This window comes from Martes martes (assembly GCF_963455335.1).
Source record: "Martes martes genome assembly, chromosome: 2".
NCBI classification, from domain to species: domain Eukaryota; kingdom Metazoa; phylum Chordata; class Mammalia; order Carnivora; family Mustelidae; genus Martes; species Martes martes.
Window position 1 is genome coordinate 204,131,663 of NC_137889.1, and position 26,259 is coordinate 204,157,921.

At 41.0% G+C, this 26,259-nt stretch overlaps 1 protein-coding gene across 2 annotated transcripts in view; it reads right to left on the minus strand.

The window, feature by feature from the left end:
• PRKG2 (protein kinase cGMP-dependent 2) overlaps positions 1-26,259 on the minus strand; it is a gene marked incomplete at both ends in the record, with an annotated part of 83,306 nt that overhangs the window by 27,522 nt on the left and 29,525 nt on the right. Inside the window, 9 exons of one of the 2 annotated variants that reach the window (XM_080796999.1) lie at positions 1,210-1,351; positions 3,381-3,470; positions 5,774-5,910; positions 7,877-7,943; positions 9,444-9,542; positions 13,468-13,536; positions 16,590-16,684; positions 18,407-18,484; positions 25,687-25,750. In XM_080796999.1, the coding sequence (XP_080653125.1) occupies positions 1,210-1,351; positions 3,381-3,470; positions 5,774-5,910; positions 7,877-7,943; positions 9,444-9,542; positions 13,468-13,536; positions 16,590-16,684; positions 18,407-18,484; positions 25,687-25,750 (841 nt within the window). Of the gene's footprint in view, positions 1-1,209; positions 1,352-3,380; positions 3,471-5,773; positions 5,911-7,789; positions 7,944-9,443; positions 9,543-13,467; positions 13,537-16,589; positions 16,685-18,406; positions 18,485-25,686; positions 25,751-26,259 lie in introns of both variants that reach the window. The other variant, XM_080796998.1, reaches the window with a different exon arrangement.

Sequence of the window (26,259 nt, forward strand, 5' to 3'; positions counted from 1 at the left end):
GCCTCCCTCGTGATGGTTTTGGTTCTAGAATATTCCAAAGCTACCCGTAAATAGCTGCAAGAAGCACAGCCAATGAAGGGATTGTGAAGACGAGGAACGGCTGAGGCCTTGTTAGTACCTCCCCAGTTCTCAAAGCTGCCTTTCACAGATAAAATAAAGCTTGAATGGATCAAAATGTTTCTTGGAAGTTCACCAGATTACACATGAAAGGACTCATTTTACTCCTTTCGGTGGAGAGAAATCGCTTAGCAATTATACATAATGAGTTTAATTCCTAAAGCTACATTACCCAGTGTAACATGTGGATGATAAAGTCTATCTCTACTGTTAACTGCATTACTTGCAAAATGCTTAGCCCAGGTCTTGACACATAACATACTACACGACTTACGAAGTGATAGCTAGTGTTATTTCCATGTGTGAAAGTCCTGATGTGAGGAACTTTTAGTATCTTTGTAAATGTTACATTCAGAGATGGTTTCATGTCCTTGACATACGACAAGACAAACTCAGGAAAACTCAGCTTGAGCTCCCTGTCTGCATGGGTTCCCTCTTGACATCCAAAGTGCCTGGGCTTCTCCCCCTTATGACTGCCCAGTTTCTCCTAGATTCACACTGAAAGCAGTTTGTGTGATGGGTAGTGTGACTGCCAGGGGATGCATGTTGGGCTTCAGAGGATTACAAAGACGGGTAACAAGGAAAGTGTCTGTCCTCAAGGAGCCTCTGGTCTAGTGTTGTGATTCTCAGCCCTGGATTCTCACCTAGAAAGATTAAAAAAAAAAAAAAAAAAGCATACTAACATTCATAAGTGTATCTTTCCTCCCTATACAGCCAGTGGCTATCTTGGGAGGCAGACTGTCATCTTCTTTCCTTATTCCTTAGATCCAGTCCCTATATGTAGTGAAAATGTATTAAAACCTATTTAAATATATTTTACAAAAATATTAACCAAATCCAATGTTAAAGGCATTCTGTTACATGCATCCTACAAGCAGTCACAAATATGGCTGAAATATTAAATTCCTAGGCCAAAAAGAATGTGCTTGTAACACTTCCCCCCGGATTAAGGTGCCAATGTCCCAGGCCATGTACCTTCCCCATGATGAAAATAACAGGTGTCCCAAAATTAAAAGTAACTTGCAACCGTGACACAACTTCACTACTTAGAAATGTCTCTTATGACACTGTAAGTGACAGAATTTGGCTTACCAACTTAAGATAACCCTCCGCATCTAGAATTAAGTTTTCTGGCTTCAGGTCTCTGTAGATGATACCTAGTCGGTGTAGGTAGTCAAATGCTTCAGTCACGCAAGCGACGCAGAACTTGGAGGTGGCTTCATCGAAGCTGCCCCTGCAATGAAATCATTTTCCCTCTTAACACTCGAGAGACACACATACTCATTGTCTACTCCAGGTGTCAGTTATCGCATTGGTAACTTTACACCACGTAAGTGTTTTGTAGGGCACCAACACTAAGAAGGATTCCGTGCCACCCATGAATGAGTCTGATGATGGTAAAGAGATTTAGGGGGATGCTTGAGGCAAACGAGAAGTACTTCATGACAATTAAAGCCTCCCCATCCCAACAATTGTTTCTCGTCATCATGTATGGATACGTAAAATAGAAACATAAGAAAACAAGACTTTTTAAGATATTTGTGGCAAACTCTAGAGAAAACGCAGCTATTTTAATGGCGAGCTTAAAGCAGATTTCTGTAATTTATCGCTTGACTCAACAATGACTCAAGTGATCGTTTTCATTTCCTGTTGGTATAGCATGTAACAAGAGCCCATGCAGAAATGGGGTCATAACTCTTTCCTGTTTGGTGCACCTTGATATTAGACTGGCCCTGTGTCAGCCCTGCATGTGGGTTTCCATACTGCAGCATGAAAACGTGGTGGTGATTTGTGGCAGGGAGTTGTGGAAGTGTATGGCTTTGGGGTGAGTTTCTACCGGCTCTGACTCCTGCTTCTTCCATCGCTGCGTCCTCAGCCAAGTGGTGTGGCTGTTCTGAGCCTCAGATCCCTATCTGTAAAATGGGTTTACTACTTCCTGAACAGTGTTGTTTCAAGAGTGAGACACAGTGCCCAACACACAGTACCGACTCCCGTTTCTACACAGACCTGCCTGTTGAAGCAAAGGTGGAGGAAGCAAATGTTTCTGTAGGTACCACGCAAGTCTCCGCACCCTGCCTGGTCTTCCCCACTGGGTCCACCCAGCAGCACATTACTAGCATGACACATCAATCTCTTCTCAGATGCTCAAAGGTCTCCCCTTCCCTGGGTCTGGGATTCTCCACCATGAATGCACATTACAACTGTTGGGGAGGTCATTCACTAGACCCCATCCAAGGTGAACCAAATCATAATTCTGGCATCAGGGCTCGGCACTGTTACTTTGCAGAGCTCTCCACATGATTGCGAGGAGAAGCCAAGGTTAAGAGACCCAGACCCAGGTAACACTCTCCAAATATTTGGCGTCGCATTCACCTCCATAACCTTGTGCAAACCCACCTTCCCACCCCCTCTTTTGCTGACCTTGTCTTCTACTCAAATTCTGCTGTGAAACACCCCCAAAGACACATAATCCTAATCTCAACTTTCCTGTTGCATATTACATCCGTCTCCCTTCCTCTCTGCCTTTCCAAAGTACTGGTCATCTCTAGAAGTTAGGTCCAGTCTTCCCTCTTTCATCACATTTTTATATGTCTCCTCTCCTCCGAACTTACCACCTGCAACACTCACTTGGCATTTAATTACAAATCGGCAACTTCTCTGTCATATTTAGCTCACACACCTAATAACACAATGTTTTAAAACTGCACATCGTCTTATCTCCCCAAATAAGATCTAAACTCACTGGAGGAAAATTTATACCTTTTACCCTTTTGCTTAGGAAAGTTCAGCCCGTCTGGAAAGCCCCCACACTGTCTACGAGGGAGCCGTGCACGCCGCTGGCGCTCAGTAAACACATGAGGCCGCGATTCGGCAGAAACCAGCCCTTCTGTAAACCTCAACCTTTGCGGGACGCTCCCTGCCTCGCCACGCCCCGCCCCTTCTTCATCTCCCCCGCAGAGATTCCGGGTTTCCGGCAACCCTGCCTCACACTAACCACAGGACTGTGGAGCGTTCACCATCTTTTGAGAGCTGCGATTCTTTGATCCCTAATATGGAAATGACCGACGACCTTTTACGGTGTCTCTTGCATAGGTACAATGTTAGAGAAGAAATACCACCATTGCTCTGTTATCAGATGATAATATTTTCTTAGGACAACTTCTTAATGACTTTCGTTATGTCTCTTTAAATGATCGTGAATAAAGCATCCTTGAGACCAAACGTGAGAACACGGCCTGATGTTTATAATGCTTTTCCGTTACCTGTCCCTTAATATACTCCACAGCTCCCCACCTAAGCAGGCCTCCAGAAGCATGTACACATACTTAGTGTCCTTGAAAGTGCGATACAATCTGCGAAGACACATAAAAACATGGTTGTTATTAAAAATCTCGTTTCAAAAGCTTTTTGAAGTTGCTTAAGAACATTATCGGTATCACTTGGAATACTCGTGCTCCTCTCGTTCCAGACACCCTCCAGCCACATGGGACCCCTCACCGAGCGCTCGTCCTGCCTGGCTTCTGCACACGGGAACCCCTTCCCTTACTGGCCTCCCTCTACACACAGACTGACCTTCTTTGTCTCAGTTTCACTGCAACAGTGTTATCCATTCCTCAACACCAAGCCCAGGAGCCTGCTACGGCGGCGCATCTGCTCCCTTGCCCAATATGGCTTCTCTTCCCACCACAAGCCCGGAGACCCCTGCCTGTGTCTCCTTTATGATGCGTCTCCTTTATGAGCTCCCTTCACACCCATGTCTTATATCCTCTGGTTGGTCTCAAAAATAAGACTATGAGACAGAGACCTAGAAGCAGTAAGTTCAGTAGGGAGTATATCTGGGAACAACCCCCGGCCCCTAGAGGAGGAGTAAGACGCAGACACACACGGGTGGCAGGAGAGTTCTTCTCTGATGGAGTTTCTAGTTTCAATGAAAGCCTCAGCCTCAAGGAGCTCCGCCCTCATGGGATGTGGGCTGTACTTGGAAGCAGAGTATGATCTTGGGCAAGGGGACTCGGATCCCCCGACGGCAACGACCAGGAAAGGACCCAGCTAGAGTCCTCAGCTGACAACACTCCCAGAAGCTACAGGAACCACAGCTTCAGTCCCGAGGTGGACCTGGGCCGGGTACCATATTGCACCACTGGGTGCCCGCCGAGCACCCGGATCGTGTGCCGACAGCAGAAGCAATCTAGCAGAGCAGCTCAGAGTGGGCTCTGAGTCCAGACTACTCACGCCTGAATCTCTGCCCGGCCGTTCGAGAGCTGGCAGCCTGGTTGTTACTACTGTTGTCGAGCTCAATCATAACATTCACCTCACTGTTATCTCATAAAGGTCAGATGCCTACATGCATTCACTCGGTTCTGTGTTAGTTACATGTTAATGCAATATATGTTACATATCTGCATATACAGTAGGTAGAATAAATATAAATATAATATAAATATTTTAAATATTTAAAATAAATATAAATATTTTAAATATATATTAAACATATATGATATATCACATATATTTTGCTTACAACAGTATCTGGCACTAATTTCTCAATAAATGTTGTCATTAATATTTATTATTATATTATTACATAATAATATTGTATATTATATATTATGTATAAGTATATAATATAAATAAATGTATTTATATATAATATACACATAACATAAATATATATTATATTTATTTATATATAATATGTAATATGCTATTATATAATATATAATATAATATTATATAATAATATTATTATTATATTATCATTTCCTTCCATGCCAGGCACTTTGCAGAGAGCTGGAAATGAGAATAGGAATAAAAGCTAAGCCATGTCCTGAAGCTGCTTATGACAGTTTGTTAAGGAATTATTGATGAAAGGGGAGGCATTCTGGGAACACGTTAATATAAAAATAATTAGATAACTCTATCGCCAGCATTGCCTGGGTTCAACTCCTTTAATGTTGAAAAAAAATGGGTGTGGGGCTATGGATAGGCAGGAAGGTTCTCAAGGCATTTGATCCAAAACACAAATTCCATCCGCCATAAGGACACTCTGCCTCGCCTGGAAACCACCGAAACTGTACTCTAGGGCTAAGACCTGCATGAAAATATACGTCTCCACTGGCCTACACCACAGACTCACGAATTCACAAGTGAGGAGGACTGGGGCCTCGAACAACTGAATTCTCCTCCCGACCCTGGGGAAGGAGGAGTAGTGACCACGGGGAGCCGGACCTCCCAGCATCTCGGCTCCGCTCGGACCATGCCCTGGGGCCCCCGGAAGACTACATGAACCCAAAGGCCTCTTCTTGCAGAAGCTTTACAGCCGTGTGTCCCTTGACAGTTTCAAATGAATTCTTTTCTTCCCAAATTCCACGGTAGGTATGGATTAAATAATCAGTTCGTTATTCCACAACAATTTCATATTCTCTCCCCCACACACACCTACACACACACACAGAGTCTCCTGAGATATACTCAAGGATAAAAAACCTGGACTTTTGACTCCAGACTTCAAACTTCTCATATTTTATGTACAGTTGCTGTGACAGGGGTGGGGGGGGGACTCAGAGTGGGGCCTCCTCTTAGTCTTCTGTGCTCTTGCATGGAAACATTCGAAAGGGTCTATAGTCCTAAACTGTGGAGCCAGATGCTCACTTACTTCACGATGAAGGGAGAACACAATTCTTCTAGAATCCTCTTTTCTGAGTAGACGTGCTCCTGCTGCTTCGTGTCCACGATGTGCTTCTTCCTTATACACTTCATAGCAAAAGCCACATTCTCGTTTTTCACCTTAACCTACGCAAGAAGAGAAAATCCCTCAAAATTAACTTGTTAAAAAGATTCACAATATCTATATAAAACATGTTAACCAACGAGGAGTTGAATTTCTTTCACATTAAACAGTATGTACCCTTTTAACAACGTATCCCTCTGGGAACTAACTTTTATTCAAGTGTACATCCTTCCCTTGCATTGTAATTTCCAAAAAAGTTCACATATCTGGAACATGGTCTTAAAACGTTTGCATTAGAACAAGAAAAACAAACTCGAGTTAGGTTTAATGTTTAGAAATCTATTCACTTTTGAGTGTATGATATGAAGAACTTCGACCAGAATTGCCAAAAATGGTTCTTTCCTAATATGTACTTCTTTGATTTTTAAAACAAAACATATTAAATCAAAATCCATAGCTGCACTATCCAATATAACAGCAACTAGTCACATGAGGTTATTTAATTTTAAGTTAATTAAAATAAGAAATTCAGCTGCATTAGTCACATTTCAAAAGCTCGCCAGTCATATCTAGCCTAGCTACCCTTCTGGATAGCAGACAGATAGGAGGTTTCCCGAAGTACAGAAAGTTCTTTCGGAACCTGCTGCTTTAGATGGACAAATAAAATTTTCCCTTGAAAAGAAATAAAACATTTTAATAGATACGTACTCGGATAGGCTTACAACTCCATAAGCACACGATATATGGCAAATAATGAACCTGTAGATTTGGCTGCACCCCACATTTTCTCACATTTGCCATTAGTACTATGCAGGATTTTTAAATTAATGGTGCAATTATTGTTTCAATTATTATCTAAGTATACAAAAAAACCCCACATCTCAGCATTGCTAACTCAATCATTTTGCCAGGATCTTTGGTGAAAAAAACCACTGCAGATAGGTATTGCCCTTGTCTCTCTATATGGCATAAAAAAGGTGACAAATACTCTTTGGCTTATGAAGAAATTGTTTCTTCCCCTCCCCCCTCCCCCATCAGAGAGGGAGTATTGACTGGGGTGAAGTGTGTTATCCAGAGTCTCCTGGCAGCACTTCCGACCTGCTCATGTCCGAGGCCATCCAGCAGACGAAGGTGTCAGCGTGCTTCCCCGAGGTTAATGTACGGTGAGTCATTAAAAATCTGCTGGGTGGAGGAGGGCTCGGGAACAGCCAAAGGTTCAGAGTCACCTGTTCCCAGTAAGGTCACAGATCTCCACCCCCCGTTTTCCCGGAGCACTGGATCTGACAGGACCGCTCTGTTACTCCCTGGAAGCTGGTGGTAAAGCTCAGAGAGGTGGTGATGTGGAAAAGACAGCCAAAATCAGGCCGTAAGTTCCCAGCTGTCCTGATCCACACTACAGAAGGCTGCTCTTCAAATATTCCCTTATAGTCATCTTCTCTTTTTTTCCAGATAGAAAATCTTGAGCAACTCAAGACAGGATAATGGCAGCCAAATACAGACATGGCAGTGGAGTTGTGTCAACTATAATAAGATTTTATTTCCAGGACACTTCCACTGGACACACTCTTTTCTTTAGTAATAGTTCACGTGCCATGAGTGTATGTGTACACACATTGTCCTATTAAAAAATACAGTTTTAGTGAGTTAGAGTCTCTGGGAACGCTTACTTGGTACGTCTCTGATAATTATAACCAAGACGAGAATTCACAAAAGGATGTGACACAGAAGCTGAAATAGCAGCTCCGTTACTACGAGTGACTTATTATCACAGACCTGCTACCATACAACACGCACAGTGAAAAACGTGCTTTCTTAACTTCAGCTCAAAGCAACACTTAAGATAGCAAGAACAATTCACATGTTCGTCCAAGATACACTGGAATATAAAACAAGAAAAAGTCAAAAGGCTTCTCTCAGATGCTTGAAACGTAAACCCCTTACAAGCTCAACTCTTCCGAACCCACCAACGCCCAGTGTTGCAATAATCTCAAGGTTCTGGAATGGGGATGAGGAGGAGAATCTGGCCACCTTCTCCTTCAGCTGAATCATCTCCAGCGAGAGCACTTTGGACAGCTTCCAGGTAGACATGGATCTCCTGTGGGAGAAAAGCGAAACTTGGCACACACCCCCTTAGTCAAGCCAGGGTCGTGGCACACGAAAATTCCACTCACGCCACAGTCTTATTTCCGCCAGGGCTGCTGCCCGTAGGGGCTACGAAGGCCGCCTCAACGGCTAGAGGATCAGCTTCACTTACATCTGGGAGGGAGGACGGTAGAATACACAAAGAAACTGACACACACAATAATGAATAAATATCAAACTGAATCAATGCGAGGTAAAAAGAGCTGAACTGTGTAGTGTTTAAAGCACACTCCAATAAATATGTGCGTGGTTTTTTTTTTAAGAGTCAATGAGAGGAAGTAAAACCGGTGAGTCATTCCCTTGGCTGTACATACAGGGAATGCCACACTGAGAATCTTTGCTGTGTTTTGCTATTTTTGTCAGATTTTGAAGTTTTCCATGGCTGAACCGGAATGACTGCTTAGTGAAACATGAAAGAGACATTTCTTACTTTATGTCTAAGTATCATTGTTTGGAAATACTCATTTTTCTCTTTTAATTAAGGTTCACTGCTCTGACTTCCATATTATACATATATTCATGAATTGTTCTTACTACAAAAGGCCTTTAAAGACATAAAAACTGCAAATATATTCCTTGCATAAAAAGACAAAAGCAAAAAACTTAGGAGGTCCTCACTGAATGTTCTAGTTTAACTCAAATGTCAGTTTTCTAGAACTTTTGACTCCAGCTTCATTAGTCCTACCTGGTGAATATATGCTGAAGTATTTACTCCACAAACTGTAGAGGATTTTCAAATATTTTTAATTTTACAATGTAGCTTTTCTTTTTTTTTTCCCTTTCCTCCTTTATCTTTCTAAAAATATTTTAAATTTTTTTATAAACATATAATGTATTTTTATCCCCAGGGGTACAGGTCTGTGAATCGCCAGGTTTACACACTTCACAGCACAATGTAGTTTTTCTATTAAGCACAAAATTATTCATAAATATCACTATATTTAGCCCAACCCAACTCCTTCCTACACACACGCATGCGTGCGCGCACGCACGCACGCACGCGCACACACACACACACACAGAGCCCTGGGTAAGAGCTCCCTTATATCCTGAAATACTTCTGCCTCTCCCCATAGCTCTTTACCTAGAATCAGGATGAATGGGTTACTCTACTGCCTCAGCATTCTTGCTTGATTTCCATGGGCAAGATAGGCTTCATTTCTGAATAACGTCCTTTTGACATTGAAAGACAATGTCAAGCATCCCCTTCCCAAGGCCCCCTCTCAGGAAATGTCTCCCTCACATTACTACTTGTCAACCCAAAATAAGAAGCTGACCACTTACGGGCTAAAATAGCATCCATACTACCGGTAAGTGGCGTCTCTTTGTGGAAGAACAATTTAAAAGAACTGCCCCCGGTTTTCTAGAGGCGGCACAGCAGCAGTCACCACCGAGCGAACCACACACCCTTGCCAGAAGGCATGCGCCGCTGAGAAGATCCCCCCGCACTTACTTCGCATGTCTTTTCTCATCATCCCGGGTCAGGTTGGCCACATACCCTTCAAGGTATTTCTGGAGTTCTTCAAAAGTCCCGACCGTCTGGTTGAATGTCCTAAGTGAACAAAATACATAGGTGCCTTTGTAATTTGACGTTTCCTCAAGCTCTCAGAAAACTTAGTTATGATTATTGATGGCTATGTAAACGGGTTTTCAATAATTTAGGTGACAGTAAAGTTGTCACAAAATGTAGAATAGCTATTAGAAGTTATAGAATGAATTCTTCACGTTCATGAAAACAAAGAAGAGAAAACCTTTCAGTAGTTTTCTGCCTTGCGGTTCAGGTTTACTAACAATTTTTTTCAAGAAGCTATTGGAAAGAAAATAGTCTATATAATCTGTTTACTGAATCAACAGGTTAGACGGGTTGCAGATTTTCCTAACTTTGCTTCATCAAGTTAAGCTATTTATTTTAAAAATCAAGGATAAAGTGTTTCTTTTCTTTTCCCTTGATAATGCCCCTCATTCTACATGGCTTCATGATTAAATCCAACTTTTTTTTTCACTTTATCGCAGTAGTTCCCAGAGGCTCAGCCAACGTCTTCCCTTGACCACGCTCACCCTCCACAAATCGGACGTGGGTGGTGACATGGTTCGCGGGAATTCTTATACACGGCCTTGCCCACAAGAAATAAGGTATCCCCTTCCTCACCAAGTGAAATACATTTTCTGGATTTCTTTTCAATGCTCCCCCACCCTACACGGGACAATCTACCTCAACTGGTGATTTTTAGAGTGGTTCTCTTCCCTACCGCAAACAGCATCCTTCTAGAAACGGTGCTTTAATCTTCCTGCTGAAACTGAAGCACCTGAGCAGCGCAAAATGAAAGGAATGAAAACTGACCTCCAGACACCTCCGGCTGATAAACCAGACCCGTCTCATTACTGTACAGTGGCCATCTGCGGCCTGCCTAGCCCGGAAGACCTCTACCCACACTGAACCGGCCACCAATCTACATCCCCATTATTAAGCAGATCTTACATACTCTGCTGGGTATCTTCCGTTCTCCCTTCAAACCGACCCTCCCCTCTTTTGCACCCTCCTCTGTCGACTCCTTCGTCGACTACAGAACAGGGAGGAACAGGAGGACTGCCGTGAAATTTCAAATCTCCCGTGGTTGGACTTTCCAAGTGAAAGGGGGACACTTGCACTTCATTCTACTCTTCCGTATTCTACGTGTCACCAGACCGGCCTGCTGTTAAACCAATTAAAGCGTTGTAAACAGATCTCACGTTTAGGATGTAGGCTCACGCTGCCGTCCCCGTTCCCTAGAAAGTCTTCGCAAACTCGAGTTAGTGCAGATTTAAACAGCTACAACCTTCTCGCTGTCGGAAACGGCCTGTAACCACCCTGGTGGTGTAACATGAGGCGGAATCACTTCCTCTGAGATCTAGCCCAACAACCAGTGACGGAGATGTCACAAATCCCACTTCCCACGCACGTAGAGCTACTGCCATTTTGCACATTTTATTACGTTCTAAAAATAGGGAAACTTTAACTCTCCTCCTTGCAGTGGATTCATTCTACGCATTTTGAAAACAATGCGTTAGGAAGGAGGAAACGAATTCGTCCCGCTTCTCTGCAAGGACGGTGTCCTTTATTCAGCCAGCACGTGGAGCCCTTCCCTTCGGCCGAGAACTAGGACGTTTGCTGGCCTTGCCACAGCAGAGAACAAGAAAATGTTTCTGCCCCCATGAAGCTTACAGAAGAGAGGGAAGACAGATGTTACACGAAGCAATTAAGTAAAATGTAAATAATGATATAAGGGAATATAGGGTAAAGTGGGAGAATTATCACGGGATCTTAACCTAGTCTATTAGTCATTACTATGATGACAATGTAATTTATCACCCAAACTGAATACTTTTCAGAGTGAAAGGTGGTGCCAATAACAAACATGCTGGGACAACCAGAACTATCCAGAAATCCAGGATGTAGGTCAGTCTGGTCACACCAGATATCCAGCTCCTCTCATCCACAGAATAAATTCATGTAATGTTTTGAGTCTCATTGAGCCTAACACAATACTCCGTACACTACAGAATCTCGTCTGTACACATGTAAATGTAACATTTTAAAATTATAAACTTCCAAATAATATATAAACTCTACAAAATCCTTGCATCCTTTTCAGGGATTATGAGTGCATGAGATATTGTATAAATTCTTGCCTGTGTGATTACAATGAAGAAAAAGGAAAGGAGTTCTTCCTTTGTGTCATATTTTTAGTCCCAGCATTTCAGAGCAATTTATAAGATTCTACCGAACAGCTAATGCTATTCAGGCATGCATTTATTTTTAATGAACTCATACACAAAACAAGGCACTATCAGGACAACACTGTACCAATACATTTTCCCTTTGTGAGCTGAGATTACCTTTATCTGAACGTATTTTGCACTTTCTAGCCCCCATGCCTTTGTTTTTAAGTTCTACTTCACCTCGAGTGACTTCTACATTTCCTATCGGCCTGAAAAATTCCTATTAATTTTTAAGCCCCATTTCCACACCTAAAAAAAAATAAAACCTTGCCCACTTTATTGCATTGTAATTGCTCCCCTTTCTGAACACACGCTATGGGAGCCAAATGGCACAGCGGAAAGAACTCTGAAAGAAATCTGGGCTCCAACACAGATGGCTTTGCTGGGACAACTCGACTGATCTGGGAGTTCCATTTCTTATCAAGAGAGAGACTGAAATAATTTGAAGTGATATGAAAAATTATTGTTCTCTGTGTGGTGATGGATGATAACTAGACTGATTGCCATGGTCCTTCTGTGATATGTACGTATTTCAAATCGTTATGTTGTATACCTGAAAGTAATTTAAAGTTATGTGTCAATCATCTCTTAATCACAAATAATAAATAAAAAAGAATTCGTGCTGTTTGTGTATGTTAATGTTATTGTGGTCATGTATTTTAAGTAACATTTATCTTCTAGAGATGCTACTAAAATTTATAGATGAAATAATTTTATGTTTGGAATTTGCTTGAAAGTAGTATGGAGAAGATGGGGAGGGGGTGGCAAAGTGATAGAGATAAGGCATTAATTGATCATTTTTGAACTCGCATTATGGGGTCCATAATAGTATCCTGTCTGCCTTTTACTATGTGTGAAATTTTCCAAAATAAAAAGACTTTTGAATGTTCTACAGTTCTTTCCAGTTCTAAATCTCTATAATTTGATGTTCAGTATGAATGTTATGTTCAGCTGCAACCCACTACATACTCCCCTGAGATACTTCTTGCCATTTTACTGTTTTTTGCTAATATTTCATGTGTGTATGCCCTATGTTTTTGACTACACTAAGACATTTCCTAGGCAATGGCCTAGATTTGTATATTTGAATTTCCTTTATTATAGAAAATCAGTAAACAAACCACTCACTAATGAGAGACCCAAGGGGCCAGATTCAATACAATTTGAAATGAGTGAAGGGCACAAGGTAAGACTTTTTCCTGAGATACTTGGAGATTAATATTAACACACATCACTTGCAAATTATTATGAATGTTAAATCAAACCTTCTCTGGAAATACATATAACTAAGGGGTATTGTATATTACGTCCAAGAGAGATAGGATTTATTCAAAATTTTTTGACTGCTTAGAGGATTTTAGAAATAAATTATGGAATTGTTCACTTTATTATGCAGGGGAGAAAAATCCAAAAGGGCACGAATAAGCTTATTTCTCTGGAAGATGAAGAATTTAAATCAGTCTATCGCTGATGTTTATGTACAAACTTTGCACACACAGTATCTAGCCCGCCGGCGTCTGCCGCTGCCACAGGCCAATTCAGACCCGAAGGCCCAGTTCCTCCCCATGAATTTTAATGGAATGTACTCGCAGCTGAGGGTTGCCCAGCATTTCTGAGTGGTGATGAATGAGAAGACAGATGGGCCCTTGGAGTAACAGAAGGCCAAGTCTTCAAAGGTGGCCGCAGCCCGCCTTCTCCGACAACATCGGCATACTCACTCTCGATCTATAACCAGGCACGCCACATCATTTTCTTCAGCAATAATGTTAGCTGATCTGACGTCCTCACTGCAGACAAAAACAGGGAAGAAATGAAACATCCATTTTTATTAAAGAATCTGCTTTTTTATGAAACACCATCACTTAAACCTTCCAAAGGCTGCTGTTTTTAAAATACCATAACTTACACTCCACCCCTTTCCAAAAAGGAATTTGAAATGCGCCCCAATGAAGGTCATGTACGTAAGGAATTCGGACAAGAAGACAACTGCGCCAGGAGCAGAGAGAGATCAGTGACTGTGACTTTCTATAGAATCACCTTCTGGGCTTTGTGTCAGCCAGAATAAAATACCTCTCCGGTGACCAAGTGGGAATTGCTCCTTAATAAGCAGCCCAAACTGAAATTAATGGATCAAAAAAAAAAAATCACTGGGAAAACATTCAAGTAGTTAACATAGAATAAAAAAACAATCAAGAATAAAGCCCAAAGAAAGTGTTTTGAGTACTATTTCACCCAACGATTTAAATAAACACTAAAATACTTTAATTTCATTAAGTCTAAGATGTGTGTTTTCCACTAAAATCTCTGAAATCAGAACATGTCCTACAATTGGTGATGAATCATAGTGTAATTAATAGCACTGTCTTTCTTTCTCAAGGGCTCATAATGTAATCGGTGCATCTCACCGCTGAGAACCTAGATACAATGAATTACGGCATACGATCTAATGATGGCAAATTTAATGACCAAAGAGTACCAATGGGCCAAGCATTGGGTGAAGTATTTATTTGTACTAGTTTCCTCCCTCCATTAGTTACAAACTAAAGACACTGAAAAATGGTACACCCAGATGGTACCCAGTGCTGTGAGATTCATTTAAGGTAACCGGGAGAACCAAGTATGTCGAGACAGCTCTAAGCAACTTCATCCAAAATGGTATCACACAAAGTATATATAGTTCCTTCTTCTTCCCTCAGTGTTGAGATAGGAAAAACTTGGTGACCCATTTCTTATTCCAAAGAAGTCCCTTATCCGCGCAGCTAACATTCAGAGTCCTTCTGATATAACCCATAGTTCCTCCCAAACTTACAGGGTCCCTGCTGGAAGACAACGAAACCATTACAGCTTGATGAGCTTTTGAGCTGGGAGCTGGGTAGTCTGTACTCAACATGTATGTGTGTAGACATCAATATATATATATATGTCCGGATGGATGTCCGTACACACACGCATGCGCACAGACATATAATCTTAGATGGGAGCCAATCTGATTTGCGAGTTCAGAAAAACAAAGGTATGGCATCCCTTGCACTTGTCAATGTCAAGACTGACTAGGAATATTCTCCGCAAACACTTCATAAATATTAGGGTTTATAAGTACACGTACACTTCTTTTATAATAACTGTGTAAGTGCCGTGAGTCAATCTTTGCACATAAAATGTTGTAAGAACTGGGACTAATTAATGTCAAGTCCCAGAAATACACAGACTGTAAGGAATACCGAGTCCCCATCAGTGGCCCTAAAACGCAACAGCAAAGAAGTGCACAAAAATCTACAAGTATTTGTATCCAGGGCTCCTTTTCCTTCATTTTAGCTTTGTGCTTCCAAATGCCTGGGGAGTTGGGTATATATATTAAATATAAACTTCCATGTTTCTCATGGGAAAACACTGTGATTGGCTAGCTATGACACAGAGCATAAATTATTTCAGATCCAGCAAAATCAGACAGCGTATTTCCTTTCAAGAGCTATTTTGACTCTCCGGTGCATTTATAAAGTTCTCTGCACGTTCAAACTATAGTTGTTTTGTTTGCAGGTATGAGAAAAATAACCTAGTAATGTTAAGAACAAATACACTGAAGTTTTGAATAACAATATTACATAATTACACTACATGAATCTATTCACACTGCCACAACCAAAAAAATTAAAAAGGACAATTTCCCTGTTATTGAAACAAGTTAATTACGAGCTAGAAAATGAGAAAGAACAGTTTAGCTTGTTTTTATATAACATTTTTAAACTGTTTACAAAATAACCACAATCTAACTTCCTAAGTTTAGTTTTTCCTTTAAAAATAAGAACTTTCTAATTTTTAAGTAATCAGATTTGTCTCCAGTAATTTATGAACACCCTTTCTTTGCTCTACACTTAATATTATCATCACATACAAATCAGCAGAACTGGAACTTCACGACAAAAATTAAAAAGGAAGAAAATGAACAGAAATAATACTCGTTTCTATAAGCACAGATTTGAAATAAAAACCATTTAGTAATAACTATAAAACTTTAAGTGATGTCTTAACTAATTTCAAAATTTAAAAACATATGTAACTCCAAAAAAAGTATTGCTCGAAACTCCTACACTTGATCTGACCCAAAAGGCTGAGAGGCGATTCAAAACTCTAATTTCATCTTTTATAAAGTTATTTATAGTTAAGAAAATGTGGTTTTTTTTAGACTTGAGGTTGTTTTCTGAGTCCCAGGAAGTACACAGTGTCTCCTGAGACATTTGATTGATCTTTATAAACATTTCTTCCATAAGTTGGATCAAGAGTAGATAAATTCATCCCTCAAAAGACCTAAGGTTCAGGGATCTTAGCTTCTACCTAAGGTTCAGGTAGAAGTTTCATACACACTGTTTTGAGTTGTTTCTTAAAACTTGCAAAATGAAGCAATAAAAATTCTTAATATTGCTTTTGGCATAATGATTTTAAAGCACATGAAATATGTAAAGTCATTATTTGATCGTTTTTTAAGAAGGGGAAAAAGACAATATTTCAAACTTTGGAAATATAAAAACTTGTTCTCAAAGGGAAATTGTAATTCCCACGTCTTTCATCTCCTTCTCTCACACTCTTTTCAACTAAAGAGTCTAATAGAACACCGATTTTATTTTCACTAGCAAATTTAAGCCTTCCCCATTTCTTTTCTGTCCAAAATTAGTCCACTTATTTTGTGCATAACAATGAAATTTCTAGCATCCAGTTTAAACTTTTGGTTTAATCCCTGAATATTTGCTGACATTAATCTGGTAGCTCAATTTGACATCTCTAACGGAGTAGCTGCACATGTAAAGTGACCAAAGAATTGTTTAAGTGCAGTTCATGGATTTACCTGATAAGAGCTTTTTCCCCAAAGTATTCTCCTTTCTGCAGTGTTTTTATCAGTTGTGGCTGATCATGGCCCTCTGTGCTCTGGGTGACTTTCACCTAAATGATGTAAAACAATTAAAAAGAGAGAAAAAGAAAAAAAATGAGAATCTGGACACATATCCATTCAATCAGACCCTTTGGATCTATGAACCTTTGACTGAAATAAGGAACTAGACAAGCCTTTGCTTTGACTTCGCAGTAGTTAGAACCGTCTTGCTACAGGCAACTCGTCTGGAGGGACCAAGAGAACCTGTGACTGACGACCAAATGACTCCCAGCCCGTAAGAGGAAGACCCTCCACTCAAACCCCACCTCTCAAAGCTGGAATCTTTTATGTGAATCCGGCGCTTCCTTCTGAGGGATACTCAAGGAAAGGAATTTCAAACCCTAAGAGTCTCTTAATCTCAGGAAACAAACGGAGGGTTGCAGGTGCTGGGGAGGGGATGGGCTACGGGGAGTGCTGTGAATTGTGTAAGACTGATGAATCACAGACCTGTACCCCTGAAACAAATAACACATTATATGTTAGGAAAAAAATAATAAAAATTTCAAAAATCCGAAGAGAGTGGACAAAGTAATCAAGAATAAGGCTAAGTATCAGAAGTTTTGAACCTCGTGGCCATGACTGACTTACTGAATCCTGCGTACCCTCTAAAACCGGTTGCAAAATGTGGATCTGGAGAAGGGTCGTAACGCTCATGGGTGTCTTAGTGTGATCCAGTCCCACGGCAGAACCAAACAAAAACTTCAATATTCCTTGTTTGTGGCTAGAATTATGCCAAATCGACAGGATAACAAGGGTTGCTTCATGTTGACTAGAGATTCTGATTAGCATTTATGAAAGTCACAATGAATTTTTAATTCATTTTTAAAAAACAATAAATTTAGAAATTTTTAAAAAAACAATAGATGTTATTTGTTTATTAGTCAGAATGCTTTCAAAGCATGGGGTCCAGGTTTGGGAGAAATGATAAAAATTGTTTCTGAGTGTTGAAGAGCTCCTGAGGTTTGAAATTATTTTGTTAATCTTGTTTCCTTCACTGGGTGCCCAGGTTAAGTTCAACCACAAGTCGGTTTGCAAAGGGCAGCGGCTGACTCTGATGACAAACCCTTCCGTGGAAGAAAGGACGTCTGTATACACATGGGTGCTCAAGCTTCTCTCTACCATTCAGTACTTCGCTAACACCCTGTATCTCAGGAACATTGTCGAGAGTCAGCATGGGAACAATTGGTAACATGCTATCACTCAATATCTAAGGAAAGGAAAAGGAAAAGGCCTCCTGCCTTCTGCCTTGGAGCATAAATTTCCATCGGCATCTGAACCAATGGTCTATGAACTGAAGTCTGGAGCCATATCCATCTACAGCTTCATGGCTGGCCACTGATGTCCTCAACTGCCGAGTTCATTTTCCTCACACCTGCCACTTGTCACATCCGTTGGATGAAAAAATTTCCAGCCCTAATCTTGGACTCTTGGGCAGATTGAGAAGGAGAGATAAAAGGGATCTTAGGAAGAAACCAGTTATTTATGCACTATGAAAAGTGGTCCGAAGAAAATCAAGGGACGCGCCCAGGATCACTAAGAAGTGACCACTCAGCTAGAACCATCACAGGTCTCCTGCACCCCCCAGCCCAGTGCTCAGACCAAACCTCACGGAACTCTCCCGAACAGAAGCTCCTTCACCTGTGCGGTGCGGAGGCTTTCCACAGCAGTAGCTCCCAGACTGCCGGGAACCGACTTTTTAAATTTGCTTTAAGTAAGCTTTAATTAATATTTACCTTTCCTTTTGCTAAGATGAAGAAGGTACTTCCTTCCTCGCCCTCTCTGATAATGTAATCTCCTTTGTCATAGTATTCCTATTGGAACGAGAGAGAAAGAAAATGTTCAATCCAGTGGAGATACAGAGATGATGGCATAAATGAAACCGAACTCCTCGTGTCTGGCAACGAGCATTCCACGCCCGTTTCTTTTATTTGTTGTTTACTGTCACTGCAATCTTCTTGAACATTGCAGTCATAAGCTGTAGAAAAAGTAAGGAGACTTTTCCTTTATTATGTGCATTTATGATTATCTTTTCCAGAGAAAATTCACCTAAAAGACCGACTTTCAGGCATGAAGACTAAAGAGCATGAAGAGAAATGAGAGAAAAGCAATGATCACTGGTATACAGGGGGGCATCCACCAAAGTAATCTAAATGCAAGTGGTCCGGTGATCAGCCCCAGTCCGAGACGGGGACTGGAGCTTAGAAAAAGATGACGGAAAACGTTGAAAGTATTAGCCTCAGTGGACTGTAGGACTATCAGCCTCACTTTCTAATTCCTTGAAGAGCAAAGGCTGCGAAGATTCGACCTACAGAATAAGTAGCCCTTTAATATGGATTCGCCAAAAAATTATCATCATAGAAGATCAACATGAGAACTTTTCACACGTAAATTCTGTTCTTCTGTGTAGGTTTATCCTCATGAAATCTCAATTTGTCACTTATTTCTTTGTTTCCCTCGTACATGTGTCTGTAAGCAGAGAATTCTTGGGAAGGGAAAAGTAATTAATCCATTTGTCATGAAAGAGCAACTCAGTCTCAGTAAACAAAAGATTTTGGGGCGCCTGGGGGTGCTCAGTGGGTTAAGCCTCTGCCTTTGGCTCGGGTCATGATCTCAGGGTCCTGGGATCCAGCCCTGCCTTGGGCTCTCTGCTCAGCAGGGGGCCTGCTTCCCTTCCTCCTCTCTCTCTGCGGGCCTCTCTGCCTACTGTGATCTTTGTCTGTCCAATAAATAAATAAATCTTAAAAAAAAAAAAAAGATGGTTAAAACCGTCTACCTCTACTTCATTTTAACATTGTCTCAAAGTCAGAGAACCAAAATGGATCTCTTAATTATTAATACAAATAAAAATGAGCCTGTTTAATTTCTTTAAAAAGACGTAATTAACAACAAAATAGCTCTCTCTTATTTTTCTTTTAGATTTGAAAATAAAATCCAAACATAACTACTTCTGTGTCTGCTGTATTTCAATATTCTTTTTGGTCATTTACGCTTAAAACCTACTTACATTTTTGAAATAAATATGACTCCTAATACGAATAAATATACCCTTTATTTACAGGCACTATGTACATTTTATAAGACACTTCAACATCTCATGGAAAGGAGCATAGCATCTCGGGGAGGAAGTACTTTGAAGCCAAACACATGTAGAGTCGAATCCTAGTTCTGCTTTGAATTTCACATCCATCAACCCATAAAGTTCAAATAAGAATATTTACCTTCAAAGATTTAGAGAAGCACATTAGATCTCTACTGCTGCTGTACCAAATAACCACACACTTCTTAGTGGCTTTGAACAACCCCCATTTACTATCTCACAGTTTCTGGGTGTCAAAGAGTCCAGGGTGACCTGGATATTTCTGTCAAGGTCTCCCAAGACGGAACTCAAAACGTCAAGCAGACTGTTTCCTTCTGGAGGTTCTGGGGGAAAAGCCACTTTCAAGCTTCATCAGATTCTGGCAGAATTCAGTTTCTAGGACAAGGCCTCATTTCCATGCTGGCTGTCAGCCCCTTAGTCCTTAGAGGCCGCTCTGAGGTCCTTGCCCAGAGCCCCTGTGCTTTATGACCAACAATGGCTCATCAACTTCTGCTCAGACTTGAAAGATCCCTGACTTCCACTCCCGCTACCTCTCTCTGACTCCAGCCAGAGAAAATTCTCAGCTTTTAAGGGATCATGAAATTATATTCATCCCACCTAGATAATCCAGAATTACCTCCTTATTTTAAGGTCCTGAATCTTAATTACATCTGCTCATTCTCTTTGGCCATGTAACATAACATATTCACACCTCCCGGGGATTAGGGTCTGGGACATCTTGGGGGGAGGTCCGTTCTGCCTACCACAATAAACCAATTAAAGACCATGTTTTGGTGCATTAAAAGCATCTGAAACATAGTAAATAATTAATGATTGTCATACTGAGGAGGAAGATGTTTATGGTTTGCTTAACTGTTCCTTAAATTTTCTAGGCCTCAGTTTGCTTTTCTGTAGAATTAAAATTAAAATGGCATGACCTGCCACACCTAGCGTTGAGATATTACATCTAAAGCATCTGATAGCGCATTCGATAAACACTAGGAACCGGGTGACTGAATTCCTAGGAAAGAGCCTGTGAGCTGGTCGTCAAAGCCTTCCTCTATATATGTGGCTGCCCAGACTGACTGTCCTCCCCAAGCCCCCTGTTAGCTGTAGCGTGTGATTAAATTCTAGATAAAAGAACCTGAGCTGGGGTGATGGGAGCCACTCTGGGCGAGGTCCGTGAGCTGTTCCAGGCATGTGTCTTCACTGAGAGATCTTGGGAGAGGGGTCCTCTAGCCCTCAGCTCGAGTGCCTGAATGACTCCTTGTATCCTCCCTGGGCTGTTACGCAAGCAAGAGACAAACCTCCACTTTATTTGGAAAATGATATTGGGGTCTCTTATATCCCAGTTTACTTACTCCAACTCTCTATTCTCTCTTATTCTAGCTTTATCACAAACCTTCGCCACATATAAGCTCAACTGTACAGCTGAGAGGACTATGAGCCTCGGTGTTTAATGAGTGACCCCACTACACAGTTCAGCATTTTCATTATGCAGCTACTGTTCAATTCTCTTTCACCGGACTGCTGGCGTCCTGTTAGATGTCCCTGTTACAGACAGTCTGCTCTCTAGTCTCTCCAATGCCCACCCCACTCTCAGGTTCCACTACCCACATGGGACAGAAAGAACATGGAGAATTTCCAAAGCGCTGGTAGGCCGTCCTTCGGCTATTATAAAGCCTTTGGTGTGTGCAGATGTGCACCTTTGATTCCTGTCAGTCAGGGAGGCTAAAAGGAAGCTTGAAAGGGAACACTGAGAAAGAGCTTTATTGTTTCTTAAGGGGCAAACTTCCTAGCGGTATTTTTCCTAGGGATGGTTCTTTGTCACCCAAAACCATGGGAGGAAGATAAATAATACCTCCCAGTGTGTTGACAGTAACTTCACAGATCAGAAAAGGCTGTGGATGTAGGTCAGACCAAAAATATATAGTGGTAAGTACAGGCTATGATGCTAGACTGGCCGGTGTTTGTCTACCGGGGAGTGCAGCCAGTCCAGCCAGGGTGGTCACCAAGACCAAAAAGAGAAATGCAAACAGTGTGGTTATTGTCCTGTGGTTACATTGCAAAGGGGTCCCTTATAGGACCAAAAAGCCATGGACCCCCTCCTCTGAAGCAATGATTTTCAAGCATTTTCACTCTGACTCAGAGCAAAAAATACATTTTACATGTACACCCAAATACACCTATGCAAGCATACACACATACAGACATTTTATAAAATTGAAGTATATTTTAAAAATACTTATACTTACTACTCTGATATTTTTAAAAATGTTCCTCCAAATTAATTTCCTGATCTACTAATGACTTGTGATCCTGAGTCTGAAAAAGATATTTTAAAAGAAGTTGTAATGGAAACCCTGAGAGTAGTTACTTGGTGTACAACAAGAGGGAGAACTCAGGGAATCAATCCCAGGGCAGACTAAGAGGTAGAGGTCAGAAGAAAACTATACAAACAGCAGTAGTTAAAGATAAAAAGAGTTTTTTGCTGTAAAGAAAATGCTCCTCGTGTGATATCTAGAAAATGCTAGAGACTAAATGCCTATAAATAATATATATAAAGCAGAAGAAAGCCTCAAGGTGATGGAGGAAAAAGACTAAGAAGCAAGCCCATAGCTTCCTTAAAGTCTTTAGTGTGTGGCTAGAAATCTTCATTACAAAGTACTGATGTTACACAATCAGACGTATGATACACACACACACACACACACACACACACTCCTGGAATCATGTGACTCTGTACCCACGCTGGTTGTTTAAAAAACTGTATACAGTTATTTGGGTTGTTACCAACAATTCTTTTGTTTGTGCAAGCAGGATGGTTAAAACACCTCAGAAATCTCAAAGCAAACACATCTGGATCAGGCTGCTCCTACCAACCAGTCCGGTAAAATTTAGTACCGGATCGCTCATTTCCAAGGAACGAGAGCTTGCAAAATGAAAACCAACAGGAATTCCTCTATCTTGGGTGAGCCAGCCGTCTAGAAGCCTGTAACTGAAATGGCGTTGAAGGAGCCTTAGCGATCTGGCCAACACGCCCTTATTTTGTAGGTGAGGAAACCCTAGTGCCCACCATAACTGACCGACAGCTGTTAGTGACAGAAGCTTGACCCTAAGCACTAATCTCCACACTTTGGACTACTGAACTTTCTATGACACCCAGCGGCCCCACCTGTAGCTAATCAGTCCATGAACAGGCAAAATGCACAATTATCTCAACTGTCTTATGACTCTGGATGTAATCATTAAAATGAGAAAAAACCCTGGTTTATGCAGGTGTTATGCAGGAACTATAAGAAAGTAAACTAGACTTTTTAAAAAAATTATGAAAAATGGAAAATTCCTGAATAAAGAGATAGACTGTGGTAGACTCTAAATATATGTGTTCTATTCATAACTTTAAACTAGTGCCTCCCAAACTCTAATATGTGTAAGAATTGCATATCAAGTGTTGAAGTGTGAATTTCTGGGCCGATACCCCAGAGTTTCTAATTCAGCAGGTACAAGGTGGTACCTGGGAATCTGCCTTTCGAGCGGCACCACAGGTGATGTAGGTCAAGGGCAATGACCCTCCACAGGACCCCCCCGCCCCACTCCTACTACACCTCCAGCTTCATGAAAGGTGGCATGTCAGAGTCCTAGTGCAGAGGGTCCCTGGGTCAAGTAGCAAAGCTCTGTAACAAAGCATGAGGTGACATTTGGGTCCACCACTGTCAAATCCCACGCCTCTGCATGCGGGAACAGAAACTCCTTCCACTTCTGTGCTGCACACAGCACAACTGCAGAATTCACGCGATCATTTTCATGACCATTAACACTTACACCGCATTAGGAATCTGCGTCATGCTGCGTGATGTTCACTAGTTAACCCTTGCAGGTGTTGGTACTGTTTTCCCATCAGAACACAAAAAGAGTGTTAAAGGTGATGCCTCCCTCTGGGGCTGACTGTGCAGGGGGATGTAAGCCAAAGCAAGAAACGCTACCGGATGACCAGATAATCGGAGCCGTTGGTCCAGATGCTCAGGAGGCAAAGTCTTCACAACATCCCAGATCAACGGCTTGGTGATGAGGAATTCCGATATCCCTTCCCTGCCCCCACAGAAAAATTAAACACCTCCCAAATCAATTCCTGAACAGCATGCCAGATTCGGCCTGTTCCGTCTCAAAGATTACGGAGCCGGTGTGTGGGGCAGCTGGTCCCGGAACTCAGCAGGCGCTCCCTTAGAACTCCAGCGCGTTAGTGATCGGCCGCTGTCAGGACCCTGCTGATGGGTCATTAGTCCAAGCTATGCTGGTAAATTATGTGCTTTTCTTAGTGCTAAACAGACCCCATTACTCCCTTGCTAATCACGTTTGCACTTGAGACTTTTCACACGCTATACAGACTCATTTGTTTGCCAGGTATGAATAAAGGGCCCTTTATAAACTGTGCTGCTGTCTGCAAATGCTGAGATACAGTAAAGCCTTTCTGGGGTGTTTTAAAAGATGAGAACTTTCAAACTCAAACTGTGTGTTAATTAATACTGGATTTGCACTCCCATCTATATATTCTTTAGCTAGTGCCTGTGGCTGCAATAAATATGTCCAGTTTACCATTTATTTTTAATGATAGTAAATTTTAATATTTGCTGTCAGCACGGAAGTCCCCTCTGGTGAATATACTCTATTAGTATTATATTAAAAACAGATTTCCTCAGTTAACAAAAAATATATAGGGCTACTCCAGCTTTAAAACACATACACACACACTCTCAGAAATTAGGATGAATTATTAATTTGTAACATCTGTGACTGGGTTATGTTACATTGGGGAAATCCCAAGAGAGGCAGGGTAAGCCGTCCTCTTGAAAATGACTTCATATCTGAACACTCTGGGGACACCAGGCCAGGCACTGTGTCATCATGGCCTGTCCTTGATAAACTGCTGGACAGGCTCCATGAATTGTGAATGGAAACATCACTGGTGTCACTTACACTTAAGGATCAACCGTCATGCTCCTTCTCAACAGACATTAGTTTACACTGTATATCGTGACTGACAGAGGCATGAATCTGTCAACAATCAGTCTTGTTGGGATTTTTATATCTCCCACTGAGAACAGCTTTATAAAAGCTTAAAGTCGGCATGTGACTTCTTTACTATTCCTCACTTCCTTTAAATTCTGTAAAAGCCATTTTGGTTCCAGTGAAATTGACCCCCCCCACAAAAATCAGAGAGAAATGACTTGCATTGCATTTTAATCTCTGACATCTGAAGGGCTTCTCATCTAATGCGTGTCATTAGAATCTAAGGTACATGTTATAAATGCTTTATTCACAAAAAGACTTGACTAGTCTTGGACTAAAACCAACCATCTGGGCGATGCCTCGTATGAGTTTTTGAACACATTCCAATATGCTGTTTTCCCCTAGATGTTAAAATACGTAAAGTGCTCCTTAAATGCAAGGGTTTTTAAATGTCTTTTCATGGTGTCGAGTTTTCAAGTACGGAGTTGTTTCATAGCCTGACTCAGAAGGCTGTTCCCGAAAGCTCCAATATATCCTTCTCTACTTCATTACCTAATTAAGCTTCTCTGACTGCTTTATATTGGGAAAACTCTACATGGGATTGTGATGTTAACTGCAGAAAATCAAATGCCTCTTGGGTAAGGCAGATGGGTTCTGTAAAATATACAAAAAGATTACAGTATGTGAATCAAATGTCACCTCACACATGCAAATCCAATTTTACACAATCCCGAAGAGTCACCTAAACCATCCCAGCCCCTCAACTCCCTGTGAGGTGGTCTAAGGTTTTTCACAACAGAAAAAGGCTCCTGGTCTCTGTAAACTGACAACTTACCATCTTTTCCTTGTTATGCCTTTACAGTGCTAATAACAGCTATATTCCATAGTTTTTTAATGAAATGTATTTTTTCCTTTATAATTTCTTACCACTTCCAAGCAGTCAATGATCTTGGTTAGTTTATCTTCAGGTAAATTCTTCAGCAAGGATACACTTCAAAATGAAAAAGAAACCTTCAGTTATCTTCCTGAATTAAACCATAAATATGCACCTACATGTAGTTCAAAAAAATCTTACCTGCATCTAAAAAAATTTAATGCACTTAATTTTTCCAAAGTAAACCTCCAAAATATATCACACATAAATAACTGAATTTCAAAGAAACTGAAATTATAAGACCACATTCAGTTATAGATATTTATCATAGGCAAATACATAAAGATAGTTAAGATGCCATAAAGAGAAAAAAATCAAATTTTTCTGTTTGGGGAAAAAACAACACTTTATATTTGTTGTTGGTTTTCAGAGTGAATCACATCCAGAAATGTGCTTCCCTCCACATCTCAGGATCTCTTTTTTTAGCACAAGTAAGGAGCTCGGCTTCCAGAAGAGGATCCGATTTTCATCTAAATTCTTGTAATTAAGTAAAGGCTGAATCCAGAGGGGAATGCAGGAATTAGCATGGAAATGACCTTTGATTATTAGTCATACTGTACTGTCTT